This window comes from Manihot esculenta, chromosome 9, assembly GCF_001659605.2.
Source record: "Manihot esculenta cultivar AM560-2 chromosome 9, M.esculenta_v8, whole genome shotgun sequence".
NCBI classification, from domain to species: Eukaryota; Viridiplantae; Streptophyta; class Magnoliopsida; order Malpighiales; family Euphorbiaceae; genus Manihot; species Manihot esculenta.
The window spans coordinates 34,713,959-34,737,122 of NC_035169.2; the positions used below are offsets into that span (position 1 = coordinate 34,713,959).

A 23,164-nucleotide genomic window follows, 5' to 3' on the forward strand; every position below is an offset into this window, starting at 1 on the left:
TCATTAATTGACCGGTTCAAATATAAAATTAATCTAATGGACATCACGACAAATAGTCTTCTTGAAGGGGACATTTAAAAAAAAAATTAATTAGAATTAATTATTACGAAATATGTGTGTTAGTTAAACTAATTGAGATTAATTTATTGATCCAAAGGAGAGATTAGTCAAAAGAACAAACTCATTGTGATTCCATCTAATTAGTTCATCATCCACTGATTATATATATATTAAAAAATAATTTTTATTCCACTACCCTATGCTTCAATTTGTCACCTTTATATATCCTCTCACTCTTAAAAAAAATAATTTTTCTTTTATTTTCTCAAAAATAAAAAAAATATATAATCAATATAATTAAAAATAACAATTATTTAATGTATCTTTAAATTAAATTTTTATATTAAAAACTATACAATTCATGCTATCAATAATTATTTAATTTCAAAGCTAATAGTTTTTTTTATTAATGTAATAAATAATTATAAATTAAATAAATAAATATAAATCATTGTATGCATCTTTTTTTATTATCCAATCGTATCACTCTTATTAAATATAAATGAGTTCAATTAAATTTTTATATTTTTTTAATAATTAAATTAGCTCAATTTATTTTTTTATTAATTAAATTTTGTAATTTTATTAGAGTCAAATAAATTATAATATAATATTATTTTTTAATTTAAAAAATAAAAATTAAGTATTTTAATTAACATTCAAATTTTTAAAAATATATAAAAATAGTAAATAAATTTTAAAATTAAAAACTGATATTTTATTATAAAAATTATTTTATTATCAATAAAATATTATTTTTTATTAAAAAATTAACATTATATTAAATCAAGACTTATTTAATTTTATTAATAGAATTTTCAATTCACGAACATCGTTACACGGAGAAAGAAGGGCATTATCCTGACTACAGTGTATCAAGTTTAAATCGAAAAAATTGATCCAATTCAATTAATTTAAAATTTTGATTTAATTTTTTATTTATTTCAGTTTAGATTTTAATTTTAAAAATTTTGATTATTTTCATTTGATTCAATTTTAATTAAAAAAAATTAAAAAAATAAACCAAACCGATTAATAATAATATTATTATTTTTAATAATATATAGAAATTAAAATATTTTAATTAAAATTTAAAATACTATAAATAAAGTATAAAAAATAAGAAAAATATTAAAAATTCAAACCGATTAAATTAAATTAAATCAGATCAGTTCGGTTTGATTTAATTTTTTACCAAAATCAATTCGATTCGATTTTTATAAATATTAAAATTTCAATTTTGAGTTTATTCGGTTCGTTTTGATTTTTAACAGAACTGAACGTTTATCCAAATAGTTGCGATATAATTTAATTAATTATGTTATTCACACATAAATAAATTAAAAATGACAATCGAAGAAGTATTTATAAACAAAGTTAAGTCGTGAATCTCAAGTGTATTGGAAACTGCATGATGAGATGAGATGAGATGCGAGGGATTTGGATCTTCATTTTGGGTTCATCATTATTTACTTCCTCTTTATCATCGGTGCTTGTCTGCTTGGTGTCGGTAAAACTAAAAAAGGCAATGGCAATTTTTTTTAACAAGCCTTGCTTCTACGTTTTCTTTCTTGCTTTAGGATTTTTGGTAGTGAGCCCTAGGCATGCTGTGCTTGTTCTATAGAGCTAGCTAGGCTGTTGGGCCTCTTATACCTTTTTTATTTTTTTGCCTTGTTTTCTCCGTGCTCTTCTTTCCGTGACTACAGTTCTCTTTGCTAACAAAGACTGAACAAAGACTCCATCAATATTAGCTTAATCCATACAAATCAAACTAAAGAACATAGGAGAAAAGATCTAAACAAGCAACAAGAAACCCAAGACATGCATCAATGCTGAAGCTTGGTGCTGCAACAATAATCGCACATGAAATGCAAGATCCAAGTAGATGAAGAAGTTAGACTGTAAAAGAAAGAGAAATAATAATTAACTCCGGCTCCTTTCACAAGAAGAGAAATAATAACTTCCGAGATAAAAGTCACCAAAAAACAAGAAAGAAAGCATCCAACAAAAGACCTTGAGTCACTGCCATTACTCATCGAAGAAGAAGAAAATCTATATGTGAAAATAAAGAAAAACAAACAAACTAAACAAACAAGGCATGACCAAAGCATCTCCCTCACATTCAAGCACCACTTGCCAAATCAACCAATAATAACTATTTACATAACCCACTCTGGGCAAGGTGAGGGAGCTATCCTTGCCCAGTAAAAGCAGGGATAGCTGCAAGTACCAACAAGATAAAGGCCTTGCACCTCATAGAAAAAAAAATTTATAATTTAATTCTGAAGTATAATAATTATTCACAAATCAATCTATATTTAATTTTAAAAGTAAATTAAAATATCTCTCATTTTTATTTCTGTTAATAATTTAATTTTTTTTATCTATTTTTACGATTAGTTTATAAAAAAAAATACTAAATTATTTTTTATTTTCTAAATTAATTCTTACATATCATGACGATTATTTAATCTTTCTATTCTCTCTTTCTTATCCAGTTTCAAAGTCCTCGAACCCTTCTTCCACATTGTGTTCTTCCTTTCCATTCTAGGACTTTTTGGAATTTTAGAATTGAAAAAAATATTTAGCTTTTTAAATTTGACTGGAAGTTATTTGACAATTTGGAGCATGGACCATCAGATATCCCTTAAGTGAGATCTATATGCAGCTTCTTTAATCTTATCCTTTTTTTACATCACATCAATCATCAATGGTAAATAGCCATGGAGATATCAACATCCATTGATTGTCAAGATTTCAACGTCATCGATGACCATAGCTCACCTCTACCAATAACCATCAATAGTTTCATTGAGCATCAACTTTTGATTTTTAATTTTGGGTGTATGCTTTCTATTTGCTCAATTTTAAGTATTTAATTTGATTTAATGGTATATTATTTATTTATACCTTGATTTTATCATTTAAAAGTTTGCTTTCAAAAAAAAAAAAAAATCATTTAAAAGTTTAAGAGATTTTTTAATTCTATTGTAAATGGGACATAACCTTCATATTCAATTTTATTGTAATAGGTAAGATATTGAGTTACACTCCTGCTTTTATAAATACAATTAAAATAATAAATTTATTTAATTTTTAAATATATTATATTATTACTCTATTAAATAATAGTACCATACTGTTTTATATTTATCACAATGTGAAATTTATGATTTTTACTTTTTTAAACTAAAAAATTGAAAATTTATTTTTTAAAAAAATTAAAACTCACCTATCCAAAATGAAAATCACCTTTTCATCAATCTCAATTCACATTCACTGATACAATCTCACTACAAGCAAACTGGAGAAGGAAGATCCAATGAAGCAAGAGAATGATTCTTTCTTCAACAATTAATTTTGCCTAGCTACCTCTTTCCACCATTCAAAATTCGCTGCATACTGTTACAAGATTATACGATAACAAGACAATAATTTCTTGTCCAAAAATATGTTTACTCTAAAATTGTTACTCAGATCGTCTGACATGAGACACCTTTTCTACTTGCAGGTTTCTGGAACTTCCCATGAACCCACACCCTTCGCATACTCCTCTCTTTTCTGCGATTCACAGACTTAACACAACAGTACTCGAGCTCAAGCTGCATGTACATAATTCAGTTTGGAGTCAATATGACAGAAAACTAATCCCCAAAAGTTCCAGTTTTACTTGCAAGTTAAATTGGAAATGGTGTAACATATCATCTTGTTTGTACAGAATTCTACATTGGAAGAAAAAACAAAGCCAGTACCTCAATGAAGCCTGCTCCAACAAAAAGATCCCTGACAGTTTCTAAAGAAAAGAAGTAAGATCGAGTGCCATCTGATCTCATGTACTCTCGGAACCCCACTCTTTTGTCTGCTTCAAATCGCAGCATGGTCATATCATAAAGCCCTACATTCCACCAAACCCAACATTTGTCAGCAATTCACATATCTGTTGATGCAATGAACCATATACACACACGTATATATATAGTAATTCATGTTTGTGCATTACCATAGTCCCTAAATAAGAGCAGACCACCAGGCTTCAATACAAAGAAACACTCCAAAATGGCTGTTGGCATTCTATTGAATGGCACTGCTGATAGTGTGAATATCTGGCATAATATGCAAGGAAAGAATCAAAGATTTGACATTCAAATATCAAATTTTCTTTTAACATCTAAAAATCTTGGAACGGCTCTAGAATCATAACATATACAAGACATGGAAGCTTTTCCTTATTTATTTGGCATTGGTGATATGGTACATTAAAACATACGATTGTTATGTGCAAGAACTAGGCAACAACATGGAGAAACGCAGATGATCTGAGAAAAAAAATTAGTGTACAAAAAAGAGAGAAATCAAAATGTACAACCTTTTAACTTCTCCAAGCAAGGTGCACAACTGCACATACACTTTACCTTCATCATACAGAGATAATAGAGTTATTAACACCAACAGAAAAAGGAGTGGAAGGGAGTCATGGATGTATATGCAACAGGGACATTATGGAATCTTCTCTTCTGATCAAGATATATATTTTATGAACCCCATGGTTATCGCTCAGTGAGAAATTATAACTAATGAACTCTAAAACTTGGCAATCTCTGGATTTTGTGCTTTCAATCTCAATCAGTTAATACTGAGAACATGTTTCTCCTCATAATGTTAAAAGGAATGAGTTGAAAAACACAGGCCCACAAGCCCCTCATAAAAAGTCAGCAGTGGATCAAACACAGAATCCAAACCAGCCTGCTGCATCCATTACATGTTCCAAAGTTCTTGCATTCAGTTACCGGTCTCATGGATTCAACGTTTCATTGCAGTGATATGTTAAGATATCATTTAGCAATTTATTTGATATGTTTTCAAGGTATATCACAATGCCCAATGGCTCTGATGCATAGTAATTGACATTAGCTAAAGCATATAGCATACCAAGGTAACAAAATCAACCCCGCCAATGCAACAGCCACCTTCTTTCAAGCAATATGAACCATCTGCATCAATTGCACTCCAAAAATAAAAAAATTTGCCCACAGTTGACAAAGATTTACATTGATTAGAAAAGAAGATGAAATTAGATAACCTGAGGAGAAGCATTCCTGTTGATTTAGTGTAGGAATTAATGAGCAAGAATCACAAAGCAACCACTTGGGGAACCCAGTAAAACCAAAACCACAATAGAATGGCTTAAAACGGTTTTGGACTAAGATTATATCGGTGGCATCCACAATCTGCTTGGCCTTCTCAAGCGTCTCAATGCTACAATCACAAGCATAAACGATGATGCTTTTGTTGCCCCTAACGAAACAAGAATACAATAGTTTTCAGAAGTGTAGCCGGTCTTCAAAATCATGGAAATCCAATATCAGCAACAGGAAAATGAAATATTTGGCTGAGATTACCGTAGAATTGGAATTACAGAACTTCCACTACCACAGCCAACCTCCAAAACCTTAGAAAAGTCATCACAAGAAACCAACTCCGGAAACTCCTTCAATAAGTACCTCCTCTCCTGCAATTAGCAATTAGCAATTTCCTTCTTTGATTTTTTGGGCATAAAGGGACTACTATAACATTGAAGTTACAATAAAAAAGAGAGAAAAACCTTGAAGAATTTGCCTGAGGAATGGCGGATGTGGAACATCTGCCATGCCTTAGAATCACCACTTTCCTCCTCTTCTTCTTCCTGTGATTGTAGTTGTCGATTGAAAGGAAGCAAATGATATTCATAAGAGGGATTGTTTTCTGTTTCTTGTTTCAAAGATTCCCATTCGAAGTCCTTGGAGAAGTATTCTGCTTCTGCTGCGTCGTCGTTCATTTCTTCCTCTGCTTGACCGACGGAGGAGGGCAGTGATGCAGAGTAAAACTTGGGTTTATTCGGCCCTGCAGCGAGTGGGCTTGAAGCCCAGAAAATGCACAGAATAGGGTACAGAAATCAATTCTCCACAAATTCTGCCAACCACCATTGCAGTTGTTTCACAAGTTAATTAATTCCTATAATTTTATTTTATTTAATTTTATTTTAATACAATTTCTCACGAGTATAATTGAAAAAAATTAAGAGGAAAATTTTTTATCAAAGTATTGACCATTCATTAAAATTAAACAGCCTGAATAAAATTTCTAGATCCGTCACTAATCGGCAAAATTATAATTTAGTTCTTAATTAAATTCCAGCTAAGTATTTAGTACTGTCATTCATTTTCATTAATTTAATTGTTAATTGCAGTAGTAAAAAGTGATAAAAAAAATAAAAACTTTAAAAATATTTATTATTAATGAAAATTTTTAAAATAGATAAGAAGTATTGGTTATCTTGTGACAACTCCTGGATTGCTGCTTTTGTTTGTTTGCACCGTTCTGTATTGCTTGGTTATGCTTTTGGGATACGAAAATGGAGTGATTTTTTGTTCTTCATAACAATGCTGAAAGCCATTTTTGTATTGTTCTTTGGTGGCCGGTGACGATTAAGCAGAGGGGGAAGGGTTTCCTGAATCTTCTTCTAGTTGGGTTAGCGTTTTAGGGTTCTAATTAGGTTGGATTTAAGCTCCAGGCTCCACCTTTTCTCCATGTGCATGCAGAATATTTCTTTTGCTTTTCTACAGGAAGCTAACTTAACCCTGTTAACTAGCAGTGTACAACTACAACACTTCCAAGCTCTGCTACTTCACCATATGCATTAGAAAACATCATGAAACTAAATTCTACTTGTGCATAGCACTTAGCTTGCCAACAACAGATCAATCAAGTTCAATCAAAATCCTTCAGACAACAATCGAAAAGGCTTGTCTTTATTACTTCAGTGACAAGTTTAATATCGAGTTACAATTTATTCTTTGAAGATCTAGTCATAGAGCTCAATCAATCAAGTGGTTAGCCAAAAATGAGTTTGTATTTTGTATACCATTGTATAAATGCTTCTTATCATCTCCATTTCGGACTTCGAAGGTGAAATGACTAAGACTCCGTAAGATATTTCAATAAATCAATCCTAGATTATCTGGATGACTTACTCTCACAACCCCTCGCGTGCCCTTTGAAGAACTCTTCGAAGCTCGTCAGCCATCCCTCGTAAGAGAACAGGTTTTCGAATCACTCCATTCATTCCCATCTGTAGGCATTTTTCCCACACATGATCCTCCGCACTTGCAGTCAAGGCTATAATCAATGGCCAATTATGACTTCGGAACTTTCGGATTCTCATTGCTACTTCAAAGCCATCTACTTCAGGCACCTGAAGATCCAAAACAACTACAGCAAAGGAATTTTCAGAAGAAGTAATAGCACTAAGGCATTCAAACCCGGAAGAAACAGCAGTCACTTCACAGCCTAGCTTCTCAAGCATCCTCTTCGTCACAATCCTGTTTACATCATCATCGTCAGCAAGTATAACTCGAAGGCCTCTGAACAGAGAATTGGAATTTGGTTGTTCTGAGGCAGTTCCAGAGGCAAATATAGCCCTTCCATAAGAAGGTCGGACTTGAAACCTGAGAGCCAGAGTCATGCTTTGTGCCAAACCCTGAGAGTTCTGAGATATCCAGATATTACCTTGCATCATCTGCAGACATGAAATTATTTTAATGATGACAAAAAAAAATGGGGTACAAACAAATTATCATCAAGGAAAGTAAGGATGAAGATTACTAGTCTTCGGATACTAAAAATATTGGAATTTCTAAATGTGATACGAATAATCCCAGGAAAAAAAATTCATTAAGCAGAATCATTATATCTCAATCCTGTGGGCTATCTTCCCTGTTGAAGTTTGCAGACAGTGTAACAATCATTAAAAGCACAGTATCAACAAGGAAAGAAGTCATAGGAAAACATTTCAGAGTGCTCACCTGCACAAGCTTTTGGCACATACTGAAGCTCAAGCCTTCCTTAACTTCATCGCTGTTTTGCCTCCTTCCAGAAGAATGTCTGGTTGAGATCGATCCATCTGATGAAGAATCTCCCTCCCTAATCTCAATCTCAAACTTGACGCACACATTATCCTCTGGAGCATTTGGTTTCCACATCCCCAACATTCTATCATTCTTGCCCTCACTGCCACTTTCTGAGAAAACCCGAAATATAGCAGTTCCACCTCCATCATAGACATTCAATAGATATCCAACCATATGCAAAATCACTTGAAATGCCCTCCGCTCATCCCCTGTCACTGTATCAGGCAAAGAACTCTGGACATCAATTTCAAAACCAAATCCTTTATACACACAAAAACACTTTGCAAGGCAAGAAGCTTCCCTGATCATGGAGTGTAAACGGAAAGGCCTCATTTCTAACAGAAACCTTCCATTATCTTTTGCTGAGACCTCCATCACATCATTAACCAAAGTTGAAAGAACATTGCTGGTTTTCACCAATGTATCAATAATAATCTTCTGTTCAAAAGTCATGCTCTCATCTTGGAACATTGAAAGTAGGCCCACGATTGAGTGCATTGGCCTCCTCATTCCATGATTCATCACCTTCTGAAATGAGTTCCTTGCCTGGCTTGCCATCAGAGCATTCTTCTTAGCTTGCTGCAAAGCACGATTTTGCTCACTCAGCTTCTCTCTCATTAGCTGAGATTCTTCAAGAACTGAAGCATGGGATAAAGCTACAGCCACCTGGTCAGCAACGACTTCTACTATTTCCATTTCCTCAGAGCTCCAAGTCCTGGAATTCATCCTTGGAATAACCAAAACCAATATAGCATAACTAGTATCTACTAGTTCAGGTGTGCCTCCCTTGAAATTTGAAACCCGAAGCATTGGCATCCGAATTGCAGCCACAGCACCTGCTTCCTCAGACCCACCACCACTTGCTGCCCCAAGTGCTGAATCTGGCTTCAAAATCTTTACCCCTTTTGTATTTTTTATCTCTAAGACATCTGGGTCATTGACAGGAATAGAAAGGTGAAAACTTTTTGAACTTGGTTTCAACTCGTGGGTGAGATTCATCTCTGTTCGATTCTCATTCGGCATCCATACAGCACAATTATGTAAATCCAAAGTCTTAGAAAGCTCAACCAAAGTTGTATACAATATGGTATGCTTATCAAGTGACTTCCTGATTTCTCGGGTTAGCATTCTCACATGTAAACTCGCTTCCTTATGCTTTTTCATCATACCAACTTCTTGGTCTAATTCCAACACATTTTGCTTCAAGAAAAGCTCTCTCACTTTCCATTTGAGAAGAAGAGGAATCAAAGTCAAAAGTGTTATTGCAGTTGCACATGAAACCAAAGCAGTAAGCAATTTGGCAACAGTGAGAGACATCATCAATTGAAATGAGTGTGGTCCATAATAAGTCCATCCATTGAGCAAATGTGTCAATCCACAAAGGACTATAAATGCTATAAACTGAAGGAGAACCCACTTAAACGGAAAGTTTGAGCAGCTAACGAAGTAAAGAAGCTCGATGGGTATTGAAAAATAGGCTACTGCAATCAAGAAATCACTAACCTTCTGATACTCCAGAATGTTATGTATGCTCCAAAAACCCTCATCATCACAGTTACAATTAACGAACTCATTATCAATGGCAGATACCGAGATCATAAGATATGATATGAGAAAGAACAATCCAGGAGCTAATGGTCTTAACATCGTATCCAACCAAACACGTACTCAACACATTCTTGTCAAAGTTCCTTAATTTTTACAAGCCCCTCACAGACTAGAATTCACAGTCGGATAACAAATTAAAGAGGACAGGGCATGGCTTCACAAACCCATCAATTACAGTAAAACTGCCAGAACTAGTTCAAGATCCAAAGTTACTGACCTCTAATTTTCACTACAAAATAGCAACACTATTTGCTAGGTTTCAAGATCTCACACACCGACTTGCCTGAAACTACATAATTTGACAATAATTCTCTCTGTTTCCCCCTCTAATAAACTATTTCTTTCTAAATATTTCTATTCTGCTCTCTCCCAACTTGTATGAGATTAAGACTTAGTTGTTGTTGTATATCTCTTCTTTGTTCTACTTCTATTGCTCATTTCACTTGTGTTCTTACTTTTTGCACAATAGAACAACAAGAGAAAAAGAAAGGGATTTAAATAAGAAATTAGAGATGGGAAAAAAGGAAAGCTAAAAAGAACACACCTGGTGCTTCCCCTGTGCAAAATAAATACATAAAAAATCCAAGCTTTTTATCATCCTCCAATGTAAAGACTGAATCTTTTAGATTCTTCATCAACTTAATTTCCCTCTTAAATCATCCCCATAAAAAACAGATCAAAAATCACCCAAAAGAAATCTGTCCGCTTAAGGAAGGAACGAGAAGTGCATATGATGAGAAGAAGAAGAAGAAGAAGAAGAGGAAGAGGAAGAGGCGTATATATATATGTGTGTGTTGAAGAAGAGATCTTATACGGCCTCTCTCGCTGTCCTACCTGTTCAAATAGAAAGTTACAAACAAGTGTGTCTGAAAGTGCTCTCTCCCTTAGAATCTAGACACCCCTCGCCCCTTAAAATATTATTTACACAATTATTAGATTTTTATTTATTATTATATATGCCTTTTCTCTCCAATAAAATAAAAAAAAAATATTAATTATTTTTTGCATTGGTGGCTTTAGTTTAATGGGATTTAATTAATTAGAAAAAAAAATAATTTTAATCAAGTTGGCACTTTTTAATCCTTGCTATTTTCCTTCTTCCTGTTTTGAATTTTATTAGGTTTTCTCAATCAATCATTTCTTTTATTCTTTAAGCATATTTTCAAAAAGTATTTTAAATAAACAAAAATGTTAATAATATATTTTATGTTTTTTTAAAAATATTTATATATATATAAATTTAATTCGTTTCTAAAATTTCACTCCCAATGTAATGATAAATCATGCCTTTGAATTTAAGGATATCTTGAACCGCTTCGAGAATCACTTCTTTCTAGAGGGAGAAATTTTTGTCATGATCCTAATAGAAGTCCAAAAAGAAGGCCGGATATAAGTTAATTAATATAAATATTTATTTTAGTTTTATTTCAAGAAAATATAATTTAAATTAATAATAATGAATTAATTAAAATTTTATTTGTTTAAAATAAAATAAAACAACCTTTATAAAATGGTTGTAAGATATGGCGGAGATATCGAGGTTGGTGTCTGTTGGATATGACCATTACCAACAATGACAGTTATTTTTGACCCCATTGAGTTGTAGTTACTGCTTAGATTGTCTGAATATATATATACTTTTTTTATTGGTGAAAAATAATAATAATAAAAAAATGACCATCATTTGAAGAGCGTGTAAAAGAAATAGATGAAAGTACAATTATATTCCTATCATTATAATTTGAGTTTTATAGTTTAAAGTAAATGTTTTATACCTTTTCAAAATAGTGATTTCACGTAAAAATATGTATATTGTTGTTTTTATAAATTTTTCAAATGATTTTTTAATACATAAAAATTATTTCTTTTAATTCAAAATTTTTACTTAAAATAAATAATAATTGAATTTATACCAAATATTAATAAATCAGGTATTTTCAAATAGTTAATATGATGTAATCCTAATAAAACAGATTTAAATTTATAATAAATTAAATTTAAAAAATAATAATTTAAATCGAATTTAAATTTTATTTATAGATTTTTATATTTTGAATACATTTATATAAATAATATAAATTTTTTATTTAAAAATTAAAAAATAAAATTTTTTTAAGAAATATTAAATTTTTTAAATAAATTATTAATTAAAATATAAAAAATTAAATAAATATAATAATTAAATTTAAATATTAATAATATAAATCAAATTTAAATTTAAATAATTTAATTTATAGATACTCTGCCTATTTACATAGGTACCACCCAAGCACTGATCAGGTGGCGCACGTGATGTTGATTCGAAAAAGGGTAATTGAGTCACAAAATTTAGCTTTTTTTTTTTTTACTGATTCCACTTGCTGACCCACATGACACCATTCTATGCGCCACTAATCATTCATCATAGTATATATTCAAGTAATTAATAATTAATATGTTAATTACAATTATTATTTATTTTGCATTTAAATTAATAGAATTTTACTAGAATCCAATTATTTTTTCCTTTAATTTAATAACAAGTAGGTATTTTATTTTTCAGATGTCTTAGAACTGTTATTATATTTATATGAAAAAAATATACAAATTTTTAATTCTTCACCCTGTTATGTCAGAATTCTTTAATATTTAATTATTATATTTGTGATGAAGCAAAATATACATTGCACCAAAAACATCACATCCCTACTTTCAGAAACGGAATGGCTAAGCCAGTCGGTGTTCCCGACGACTTTCCAAGCAAAGCTATTACAATTTCTACCCAACTCCACCAATCTGTTTTCACAGCCACGAAGTCCACAGTTGACAACAGTACAACTAGCGGGTCCCATTTCAGAAAGTGACGTCAAGTTAAAAACCTTTTTTTTTTTAATACAATGAGACAAAAGAACTGAATAGAATACAATTTAATGAGTTAAACATATTTCAGAATAAAGTAAATGAAAAAACTCCAACCCAATACTTCCCACTTCCTACACAAGAAAGACCGATCAAATTACCTTGATTGGCAAGTCAAAAACTGGAGTTTGCATGAAAAATCTACCAAAAATCAAATATAGATATAAATACAAAAAGCTAGGTACAGATACATCCAAGTTATAATGGTGGGTCTTCCATTTCTAGAGAAGAAAGACCATGTTTCACAATACATGCCTTGAAATAATGGTTCTATTTAATTTGTGATTATGCTGTGTTGGATCAATCACCCCTTTCCCAAAGGAAGTTTCCATCAAAATTCAATTCAACCCACCCGAGTATGAATCAGAAAATCATTCCAGAATGCAAAACAAATCCTAGGTAAAAAACAGCAGCAAATAATTCAATGTTATTCACAGACCAAGAGATTATTAAGCCAACACTTACTACTTTAAAGGATCACTTGAGAAAAGCACAAGTTAACAAAGAGTGAGAGTGCCAGTAACCTGTACAGATACGCCATGTTACAGTCCACAGGAGATGAAAATGGTTGTACATTGTATTTCACGTCAAAGTAACTGTGTCGTTTAGAGAGAGAGAGAGAGAGAAAGAGAGACCGGAAAATGATGTTTGAAACCCTAAAACTGATCTCTACTCTGGAAGTTATTCATAGTCCCCATTTTCGGGAGATTGGTGTGCTCCATGGCCTACTCTTCCTGGAAAAGAAAACACTGCATGTTAGACCCTCTTTCTTCCTGTTTCTCTTTGGATGGAAAATAAATATACCTGTCAAGTCATAACCGGAATTGACTCTAGCATCCGGACCAATCCTCCAATCTGTGGACCTTGAAGGTGCCACATGCATACCCCGAGGATGAGTCATAAAAGGATTTCCTCCCATAGTTGGATGATCATCGTTTCCCCTGATCGGATTCCTACCAGATGATTCAACTGGGGAATGGAAGCCAATGTTTGATATCGATGCCCCTCCAATTGGTGTTGGCAACTTACTGGCAGATGCATCAACCTTCACGCCAGTGTTAACATCTTTCTTGGTGTCAAGCAGAAACGTACCAACAATGACCTGTAGATATCTGAAAACTATATTACAGATATCAAAGATCCTTTCAACACATCAAAGATACAAACACGGGTTCCAGAACCAGGAATATCCCCGTCTCTCCTCACACACACACACAAAATAATAGTGCTGGTTCATAGGATTTTATGCATCAGATTCTTGTTCCATTATGAAAGCAATACCTGAACAGGGCCACCAGCAGTTAGGGGTCCACCAACTCCTCCTCCAATGATCTGGCCATCTGTATTAGACAGGCACACACTAAGCCCACCTGTCCTCCCTCCAATATCAGTGCGCACATATGATCCAGATAGTGAAATGATCTCAAATCGACCCTGATTTTAAGAGTACACAGACAACAGTTAATTTTGACAGTACATCAATTATGGGTATCAAGGACTTAAAGCCATGCTTAATTTTGCAAAGGTGAAGCAAAAATAAATTAGTCAGGCAAAGGTGAGATCCTTTTGTGCAAATAGCAAACTGGTAGTTGTTTTTAAATGAAGGATAAGCTCCAACATGGTATCTTTCTGGTTGCATACAAAAAAGCAAAATTCTATGATGATACTTTCCCTTGTTTCACAATACCATGCCTGACAGGTGAATGCACCCAAACGATTACCTCATATGTAATGTTGCCTCCAGAAGTTGCAGGCTGCCGGAGGGATGCGTGCGATATTGAACCAGATGCTGACAAAATACACATCTCACGCCTACTTTGTTGCATGAACATCATAAGTTTCTGAGCTACATCCTGTTGAGCATCCACACATCCTATGTTACTAAGGAATGAACAAAGGGACACGTTATTAACACCAATATGTATATGTTTCATATATTATCAGCACCCATCTTGCTTCAGTTATTAACTAAAGTGATAAACGCGTCAAGCGAATGCCAAAAAAAAGTACACATTTCATATATTTGCAAGGTTTGCACAATCTAACAACTTGGGGGGGGGGGGGGGAGGGGGGAGACTAGGGAAACAAAGCAATTCATCAGAGTGAGTGCAATATCTCAAAACTTAGCGGAAAAAAAGATAGTAAAGTCAACTCCAAAGTAAATAGACCAGAAATGAAATTATCCCCAATCGTAAAAAGTCTAGATCATCAGAAAAGTAATTTATCTTCCCGGTCATAGAGGCCATACATTCTCTAACAATCTACTTATTCTCCATTCTTTTAGCAATAAATAACAACTGCTATCTTTCAATCCGGAAACTAAACACTAAAAGTTGGCCAATGCAGCATTTAAATAAACAGACCATACAAATCTACATCCTAAAGCACAATAGTAATACAACAAAGTCACTATATTCACAGAAAAAGTTCTATACAGTGAATAGGTAGTTTGTAGAAGCTGGAATTCCTCCCACCCATTAAGTGAATAAAAAGCTGACTTCATCACACAATCCAAAATGTCTATACACATTCTCTAATAAAAAGCTGACTTCATCACACAATCCAAAACCAGTTCACATCTAGTTCCAAAAACGCAAGTTGGAATGACAAAAGCATGTTTCTTAGTAAATCTAGGCATGCCGAAAATGATGTATACACTTATTTACTGAGGACAGATTACTAACAACACCAACAGAATCATCAAAGAAAACAAAGTTTCCATACCTCACCAGCAGCTATAGTTATAACATGTGGAGTAAAACCTTGCCCAGCATTGCCTGCAACAATCAATTAGAAGCAGGAAAACATAAGCAGTCTAATTTATACTGTAAAAGGGAGGATCATGAAAAGTCACAAAAAATGAATACAGGTAATACTTTTGTGAATATATACTCCCCAAACTGGATTGTTAAAACCAGGTCATGAAACACAAAGTACCTAACCAACTAAGAATATATAGAGGCACTGCTAATACAAGGCTCTTAACAAAAGATAATGCCATAAGATTTCCCTTCTATAACTACAAAAATACCAAAACCTAATTAAATGGAAAAAATAGTTGAGTTATATTTGCTGAAGCAATAATGTAGATTCTCCTCCTGAAAACATATACATATGGAAAACACAGTAGCAGGGAATACTCTATGTAAATCATAACTAAGTTTAGCTTGAACTTCATAATTAACTTTAGCATTAACTCAGCTTTCAACAAAAAAAAAGTATCATAGCTATACCAAAAGACCTCACATTACACATTAGCAAACTACTCAGATAGGACTGGTAAAATTGACATGTATTTTCATTTAAACCTTGGACTATATAAAGCACATCATTCTCAAATGTATAAGTAAACTGAAGAGCAATACATTTAGCTTAATGGCCTATTCAGACTTCAGGCCTTCCACAGTTGTCAAGTTGAGATTTGGAACGAGAATCAAAATCTTAATCTGTGACTCAAGAATCAAATCGAATAATAAGTTTCGACAAAAATCTCAAAAATAATATATTGCAAAGACATAATAGATACATAATTATCGTTTAGTAATACTTTATAAATAGAACAATACATTCATATTATGTAATACAGTTCTATATTACATTTCATGAACTTTTGAATTGTAAAGAATGGTTATCATTTTGCATGTACTGAAAGAACTCTCATTTAAATTTGATCAAATAAAATAATAAAAAAAAGGATAATAGGTTATAAGGTTATAATATATAATATACTAACATAAAATATCATAACTTGACAACTATGATTGGGGAAAAGAAAAAGAAAGAGGGAGAGAGAAAATAATAGTTGATAGATGAAAATAGCTAAGACAAGGTTTTGTGTGCACTTTGCATAGCAAAAATGAAGTGTTATTAAAATTTGAAGCTATTAGGTCTAACAATCCTTTCAAAAAAAGAATACACTGACTTGGATGAAAAATCAGTTGATTCATATAGCTTCACTTGATTCACTATTTATTCTTTCAATTTACTCCTGATTCAGGTACAATCGCAATTTACCCATAAATTTGAGAATGGCTATGATGGGAAATGGAATCGACAATCATATAATTCAAGTACATTAATAGTTCATAACATAGATCCAAATTATTAAGGTGAGGAATCAAACTGAATCCATAAGGTTCTAACAACAATGAGGCCTTCCACCAAATCAATTCCTAATTTATGTTTTTTGAGGTCTCAATTCAACACCAGATTCTTAATGCATACAAAATTCATCAGCTGCAAAATGTTGGATTTGCCACCTACTGTGCTATCATGTATATCACTAAATAATAGTCAGAGAGCATTCTATTCTGTGTGGTATTGCAACTAACTTCTTTTTCATCAAATTTCAATAAAACAAGTTATACAAACTCTGAAAACCCTTTTCAAAAAGCAAACAAGCATGGAGCACTCAACAATATCTGGTAAAAAAGTTCAGTGAGTATGAGACGCTTTGAATTGTATAGAAGGAAACAAATTTACTGGTCATGAAATTATATATACCTAAATAAACACAAAACAAGGGAAGAATTGAATTATGCACAATGGCCATACTGACATGCAGCAGTAAATCCCTCAAAACACAATTACGAAGGGATGAAATTGCCATTGCAGCTGCCAAAAAAGGAAGCAGCTTACTAGGATGCAAAAAGACCTCACATTACCAAAGAAGTTACAAGATAATCTCTCGAATTTCATTAGTCCAAGCAATCATACTTTTCACATAAACATTAACTACTTGACACAAACAAGTAACGTGGTAATTATATCATACACAATGCATCAAAAACTCCCAGTAAATACCAAATATTTGCAACAAGCATCAGATTATAAGAAATCACAATCACTAGCATACATTCAAGACATCATTTAAAAAAAGATTCAGAATCAGGTATTTAAAATGATTTTCTACGGAGACACTCACCATAAAAGGCATAAAAAATCCAAGAAAAAATATCAGCAACCACAGTACCACAACCAGAAAGAAATGTAATGGCATGACGTTCCAAACTCTTCCAAGCACCACAAATTTGTGATGAAAGAACTCCAAATTTAACTAAATTCAACAGAATAGCACCACAATAAAACCCCCAAGATCAACCAGTTCGGAATTCTTCCAAAATTACACCCTCCCTCCCCCACTCCCTCCGCCAAAAGAAGAAAGCATACAGTAATACATAGATAAATGCACACATGCAGTGAAATACACCCGGATACATGTTGGGAAGTCCAAACAGAAATTAAAAAAGAAAGGTTCAAATGGAATAAAAAAAAACCATAAAAATATGCAATTTGCTATAAAATTCTAAACTCAATGAATAAAATACAATAGAAGAAAAATAAGGGCTCATGAAACTTAATTAATCACCACTAGACAATAACAATGTGAACTTAAACATAAAATTGAATCTTCACTAAGCTTAAGAATTTTGCTTCTAAACCCTCAAGACATTCACAAGTATTAACGCAGAACATGGCCTTTTTTTTTCATGGAAAGGGACTACCAGGAATAAAAGACCTCTAATGCAAATAAAAAGCTCGCCATGCAGAGCAAAAAGCAAGGGAAACTGTTACAAAACTGCACCAAAATCCAGCAACTAAATGAAACAAAAATTTCAGTAAGAGCCTCTTTGGCGTTATTGTTAGAGCCGTAGTTGAGAAAAACAATATTTTAAATATGCTATTTAGAAAATATTTAAAAATAATTTACAATTATTTTGACATAATTTAGTATAGGAACATTAAAATAACAAATCAACATTTCCCAAACTACTTTTTCAAAAGCATATAAAATGTTGCTTTTTCTAAAAAGCACTTTTTTCAACTCCAAAATCAATGCCAAACATAAACTAAATAACAATCAGCATATTGAATTCTGGAGTTGAAAGTGAAAACCAGAACCTTTCCACAAGTAGCTGCCAGAACATTTCGTGAATAGCCCAATATCGTTACAGCCAAAATTACTAAGATAGATAGAACTTCTGACCTTGACATTACCAAAATTTGCAAACAAATGTTATTATCAATTAGGCCACGTTTGGTAGGATGTAATGCAATCAAATACCATTACAGTCTACCAAATGTAACCTATATTCACACTAAACCATAAAAATCAAAACTTTTTGGCTTAACCAATGATGTGCACAAAATGAACTACAAACATAGCTAAAAGAAGTGCTAGCTATAATTACAAAGATAGATAGAGATTTGCAAGGAAAAACCCAAGAAAAAAAAATGAAGTGAATTCCCAAACAAACAAAACACCACCAAAGTAAGAAGATAAAAGTACAAAAGCAGAAAGAGCAAGGCCCACCAAGAGCAAACAACTGTTGGGACTTCCTTGAGGAACCCGAGTAAGAAGGAGACGACGAAGAAGCGCCTTCCCTCTTCTCCTTGGAAACAGAATGAGAAGACGCGGTTTTCTTTGCTGCCAAAGCTTGCTCCGGTGTACCATACTTCCTCGGCCGGCCTCGCTTCCTCCTGACGGGCTCCACTGGTGCAGTGGTGACAGAGGCCGAAGATGGACCGACGGAGTGCGGGTACACCATATGAGGCCCCCCGCCACTATCGGAAGTGGTATTGGGAGGTGGTGGCAAAAGGCCATTGGTCGGCGAGGGTGTAGTGGTGGCGGGAGTGGTGGTGGTGAAGTAGGAGCTGAGGTGGTGGTGGTGTTGGCTTTCGTTGGGTTCCATTTTGTAGAGAGAGAGAAGGGAATTGTTAGATTTTTTTTTTAATTTTCTTTTTGGAGGAATTGATTTTTATTTGTGTTTTTTAGGGTTTTCGTAAAGGGGAATTGATTTGCAGCCGTTGGATTACAGTTGTGTTGTGATCTTTGACTTCCAAATTTGTGAAGTTCTTAAACAGGAGAGAGAGAAAAAGGGATTGGGTTTTGTATGGAGTGATTACTGACCGTTGGATTGTGCCTTTCAGTTACCTGATGACTTCATTTTGACTTTTAAGCTTCTTTCGATAAATCGGTTACTCGATAAATTTATTTCTTTATTATCATTGATTCCTTCTTTTAAATATTTTATTTCTATTTTTAATTTTTAAATATTTTTCTGTCCACGTGTGTTTTAGATTGGTTGTCTGTACAAGTGGATGATGATGGATAGTCCGAATACCCATTTTGTCTTTGGGTTGTTTTCCTATAATTACGGGTCTAATGTCAATTTCAATATGTTGGTCTTTTTATTTTTATTTTTTAATTATCACACATCACAATAAAATTTTATACCAAATCAAATCAAATACAAGTGTAAGTCCCCTTTCTAAACTATACTATTTTGAAAAATTATATCTCACATTTAGATGTAACACTTAATTAATTAAAATATATTGCATATATTAAAATTATAATAATAATTTATTATTTAATGGATAATAATTTTTTTTAATGTTTTATCTTTTACAAAGAAAAAAAAAAACATTAAATGTATCTGAATAAATCTAAGAGATTTTTGATTTTTCTCCTCCAATTTTCAATCTCTATTTAAAAAAAAAAAATATTTAACCTTATTTGTTTTAAAATACTCTATTTTTTAAAGGGGGGTATTTTTAAAGAATTAATTTTACTAATGAAATATCCAGTTTACTTCTATGTAATTAACAAATAAACCAAATTTTGATTAAAAAAAAAAAACCAAAACCAAATATCGCCTATTTAATGTTTATCTTTGCCATTTGATTTTGTTATGCTTTAGAAAATGTAAATTAGTATAGCCTCTAGCTATAATCAATTAAAAGGTTATGAGAACATGAATAGCCTTCTAGCAAGCCATTCTAGTAAATGCATCCAACTATATCCCAGCAACCAAAAAGACCTCAACTCTCAGAAATATGCAGAATCAATGCATCCAAAGCAAGCCCAAGCCCAAGCCCATGCTTACAATCAAAGTACAAGAGAAGTTCCTAAATGCCAGAAACAGAATAAGAAGATAATTTGCAAGCAAAACCGTTAGTAGTTTAAAAACTGATTTAGAATATTCACAAACATAGGCACACTGATGATATTACACATTGCAAGGAGACTGCATCACATAGATACAACACTTTGATCTTTGGGGACAATGGTTCTACTTAATTCCTCAATATTTATATTTGACTCAAGGTTTTGTTTAGCTTTCCTTTCCACATGTTCTCCATCTGGACATTCAGTTTTGAGTTCCATCCTTTGGTGCCTCCCCGTTGGTCATTTCTTCGGTAGATGTGAAACTATGCGAGTTCTTAAGTTCCTCCAACTGCAAAACAACACAGAATCAGAGAAAAATATCCAAATACAAATGTGCAATGCAGTTCAAACGAAGATACAACTAAGAAAGTGAAGCAGTCAAGCATCAACAAAATGGCCAATCAGTTCTATATGCTTGCCCCTGATAAATGCAATAAGTGCCTAAAGAAAACAACCATCATAAATTTATTTTTAGGAGTAAGAAACAAATAAATTGCTTCAGCAATATCAATACCAAGTGGGTACCTCTGGTTTTTTTTCTTTTTTTTTTTTTTTAAGCCCGGGATAACTTGCACTAGCAACTTTTTATTGCATTTCTTTGGATATGGGAAGCTTATTGCATTTGTACATATAGCAAGCAATGGTGCAGTAATTCTTAAAAATGAAATATAAACATTCTGAATGATGTTTAGCCCAGGAAGCCGATTATTTATAGACTTACCTAGTAAGTCATGACAAAACTAGGATTTCAACGAGGAATTTATTTAACTGAACTGCTGTTAGAAAGCCAAACTAGACTGGATTAGAAGCTCAGTTAAGTTGTAACTGATTTCAGTTCATGGATTCTTGAAGAATGTGAACTTGATCTTTTTGAGGCATAAATCAAGAGTTTTTGATACTCTTATAAGAAACTCGTATCATATAATATCTCAATGGTAAATCCTTGAGCATATTAAGCATAAAATGGTAGGTTATGGCATAACAAATCTCACTTCTTTGCAAGTTTCCTGGTGCGCTGACAAAAGATCATTATACTTCATTTGCAAATCTGACAATTCAGCTTGCAGCTTTTCATATTCTGACAAACTTGGGCCACCGAGTTTTTGTTGAATAAATCTGTCAAAACAAATATATGTTTAGCTACACAAAAACATGCATCACAATCATTTTTGTTTAATTGTCATTAATAATGAAAAAAGCATAAATGCGTTTCTTAAACAGACCACTTATCACACAGCTTCCCAAGCCAAATTAAAACTTCATAAGCCTACTCAAAAGCTAAAATGGTTGAAGAAACCACATTGAAGCCCAAAATAAGCAAAATGAGTTCTAGTTGTGTTAGTTTTATCCTCCAATTTGAGATGTAATTTATTTTATTTCTTTCTGAAATTTGATTAGACACCCTATCTACTATATACATATTGATAAAGCAAATTAAGACTCAACTTCTTGACCCAAAAACTGACATGAAGAAGAGAACATGAGGCCAAAAGGAAAGATAATGAATCACAATTGGCTTGGTTCAATCCAGTGATCAAATGTCTGCTCATAATCCGTTAAAGAATTTCCAAAGTAGCAGAAGTAGTCTAACCAAACAATGTGGCAACGATTCCTACCCATCACTTCAGATATGATAAGAAAAGGAAGACTTACTCAAGGGCAGAGGAAGGTTTATCATTTTGCTCATATAATGCAACCAGAACTGCATAAAGAATTAAGAAAAAGAAAAAGGGCAAAAAAACCACTAAGACAGAAATTCCAGGAAAAAAAAAAACACAATTAAGAGATAAAGAAAGAAAGCAGCAGACACCTTTGGTGAGAGAATCAAGAACTCCATTAGATTCAAGATATTTCCTGAAAGCTTCCTTCTTTGCCTCTTTTTCCTACGAAATGAAAAATGGGTAGTCATGGATATATATATATATATATATATAAAACAAGATCTGGTAATTAATTACCAAGTAGTAACTACAATAAAAGTAAAGAGTTTTGGTCTGATTATGAAATGTAGCCTCTCGTACATATAGATAAAAATTCTGATTATTCACCTCTTTGTATCGCATCATGATCTATTAGCTCCTGCTGCTTCTGATTCTCTCCTTCTCTTCTTCTTCCTCACGGGTGTTCTTTCCTCCTCCTTCCTCGTTAATCATCCGACTTAATATTTGCTGTCCCGAGTGAATTGTGGGCCTGACTCGCTGTGTGTGCTTCTGCGGCTGAGCCCACAGCTACAAGAGGACTCAAAACACAGCCCAACAATTATACTATTCTATAGCCCTACTCTCATGGTGGTTATTATTATTATTTATAAATGGTTATGGTAAATTATAAAATGCCTATATTCCATGCATAGCTTATAATAGAATTTCTTCTTCTTTTTTTTTCACTTAGAAAAAAAAGATTTGTCTAAATTCAAATTCAAGACTTTTTTATTATTTTTTTTTAAATAAAAATTAAAAATTAAGAAAATAAAATCTGAAACCTCTCAAATTTACTCTAATATACTTATTACAAAATTAAATCGGTGAGTGCAAGGTTTTTTGATTTTAATCTCTCAAATTTACTCTAATATACTTATTACAAAATTAAATCTGTGAGTGCAAGGTTTTTTGATTTTAATATCAATGAATTTAAACTTATTATTGAAAAAATAAAATTGTACTACATTTGTCATTTCATATTGAATTTTTTTTTTTGCAGT

The 23,164-nt window shown here is 32.6% G+C and overlaps 4 protein-coding genes across 4 annotated transcripts; all 4 read right to left on the reverse strand.

The window, feature by feature from the left end:
• Nucleotides 1-3,293: 3,293 nt before the first annotated feature.
• On the reverse strand, nt 3,294-6,048 carry LOC110622608 (tRNA N(3)-methylcytidine methyltransferase METTL6). The gene is made up of 7 exons (XM_021767173.2): nt 5,663-6,048; nt 5,460-5,569; nt 5,141-5,355; nt 4,990-5,051; nt 4,061-4,163; nt 3,813-3,955; nt 3,294-3,662 (listed from the first exon to the last, which is right to left on the reverse strand). The coding sequence occupies exons 1-7, from the start codon at nt 5,873-5,875 to the stop codon at nt 3,534-3,536; spliced, it is 975 nt and encodes a 324-aa protein (XP_021622865.1). The 5' UTR covers nt 5,876-6,048; the 3' UTR covers nt 3,294-3,533.
• A 772-nt stretch (nt 6,049-6,820) lies between these two features.
• LOC110622607 (protein EIN4) lies at nt 6,821-10,531 on the reverse strand. Its single transcript, XM_021767172.2, has 2 exons — nt 7,902-10,531; nt 6,821-7,615 (listed from the first exon to the last, which is right to left on the reverse strand). Exons 1-2 carry the CDS (start codon nt 9,651-9,653, stop codon nt 7,073-7,075), a joined length of 2,295 nt encoding a protein of 764 aa, XP_021622864.1. The 5' UTR covers nt 9,654-10,531; the 3' UTR covers nt 6,821-7,072.
• Nucleotides 10,532-12,958: 2,427 nt separating this feature from the next.
• LOC110622695 (AT-hook motif nuclear-localized protein 14) lies at nt 12,959-19,262 on the reverse strand. The gene is made up of 6 exons (XM_021767293.2): nt 18,826-19,262; nt 15,237-15,289; nt 14,234-14,365; nt 13,794-13,946; nt 13,317-13,614; nt 12,959-13,246 (listed from the first exon to the last, which is right to left on the reverse strand). The coding sequence occupies exons 1-6, from the start codon at nt 19,202-19,204 to the stop codon at nt 13,194-13,196; spliced, it is 1,068 nt and encodes a 355-aa protein (XP_021622985.1). The 5' UTR covers nt 19,205-19,262; the 3' UTR covers nt 12,959-13,193.
• Nucleotides 19,263-20,341: 1,079 nt separating this feature from the next.
• LOC110622696 (c-Myc-binding protein homolog) lies at nt 20,342-22,664 on the reverse strand. Its single transcript, XM_021767294.2, has 5 exons — nt 22,512-22,664; nt 22,274-22,346; nt 22,117-22,165; nt 21,456-21,579; nt 20,342-20,752 (listed from the first exon to the last, which is right to left on the reverse strand). The coding sequence occupies exons 1-5, from the start codon at nt 22,527-22,529 to the stop codon at nt 20,666-20,668; spliced, it is 351 nt and encodes a 116-aa protein (XP_021622986.1). The 5' UTR covers nt 22,530-22,664; the 3' UTR covers nt 20,342-20,665.
• Nucleotides 22,665-23,164: the final 500 nt, after the last annotated feature.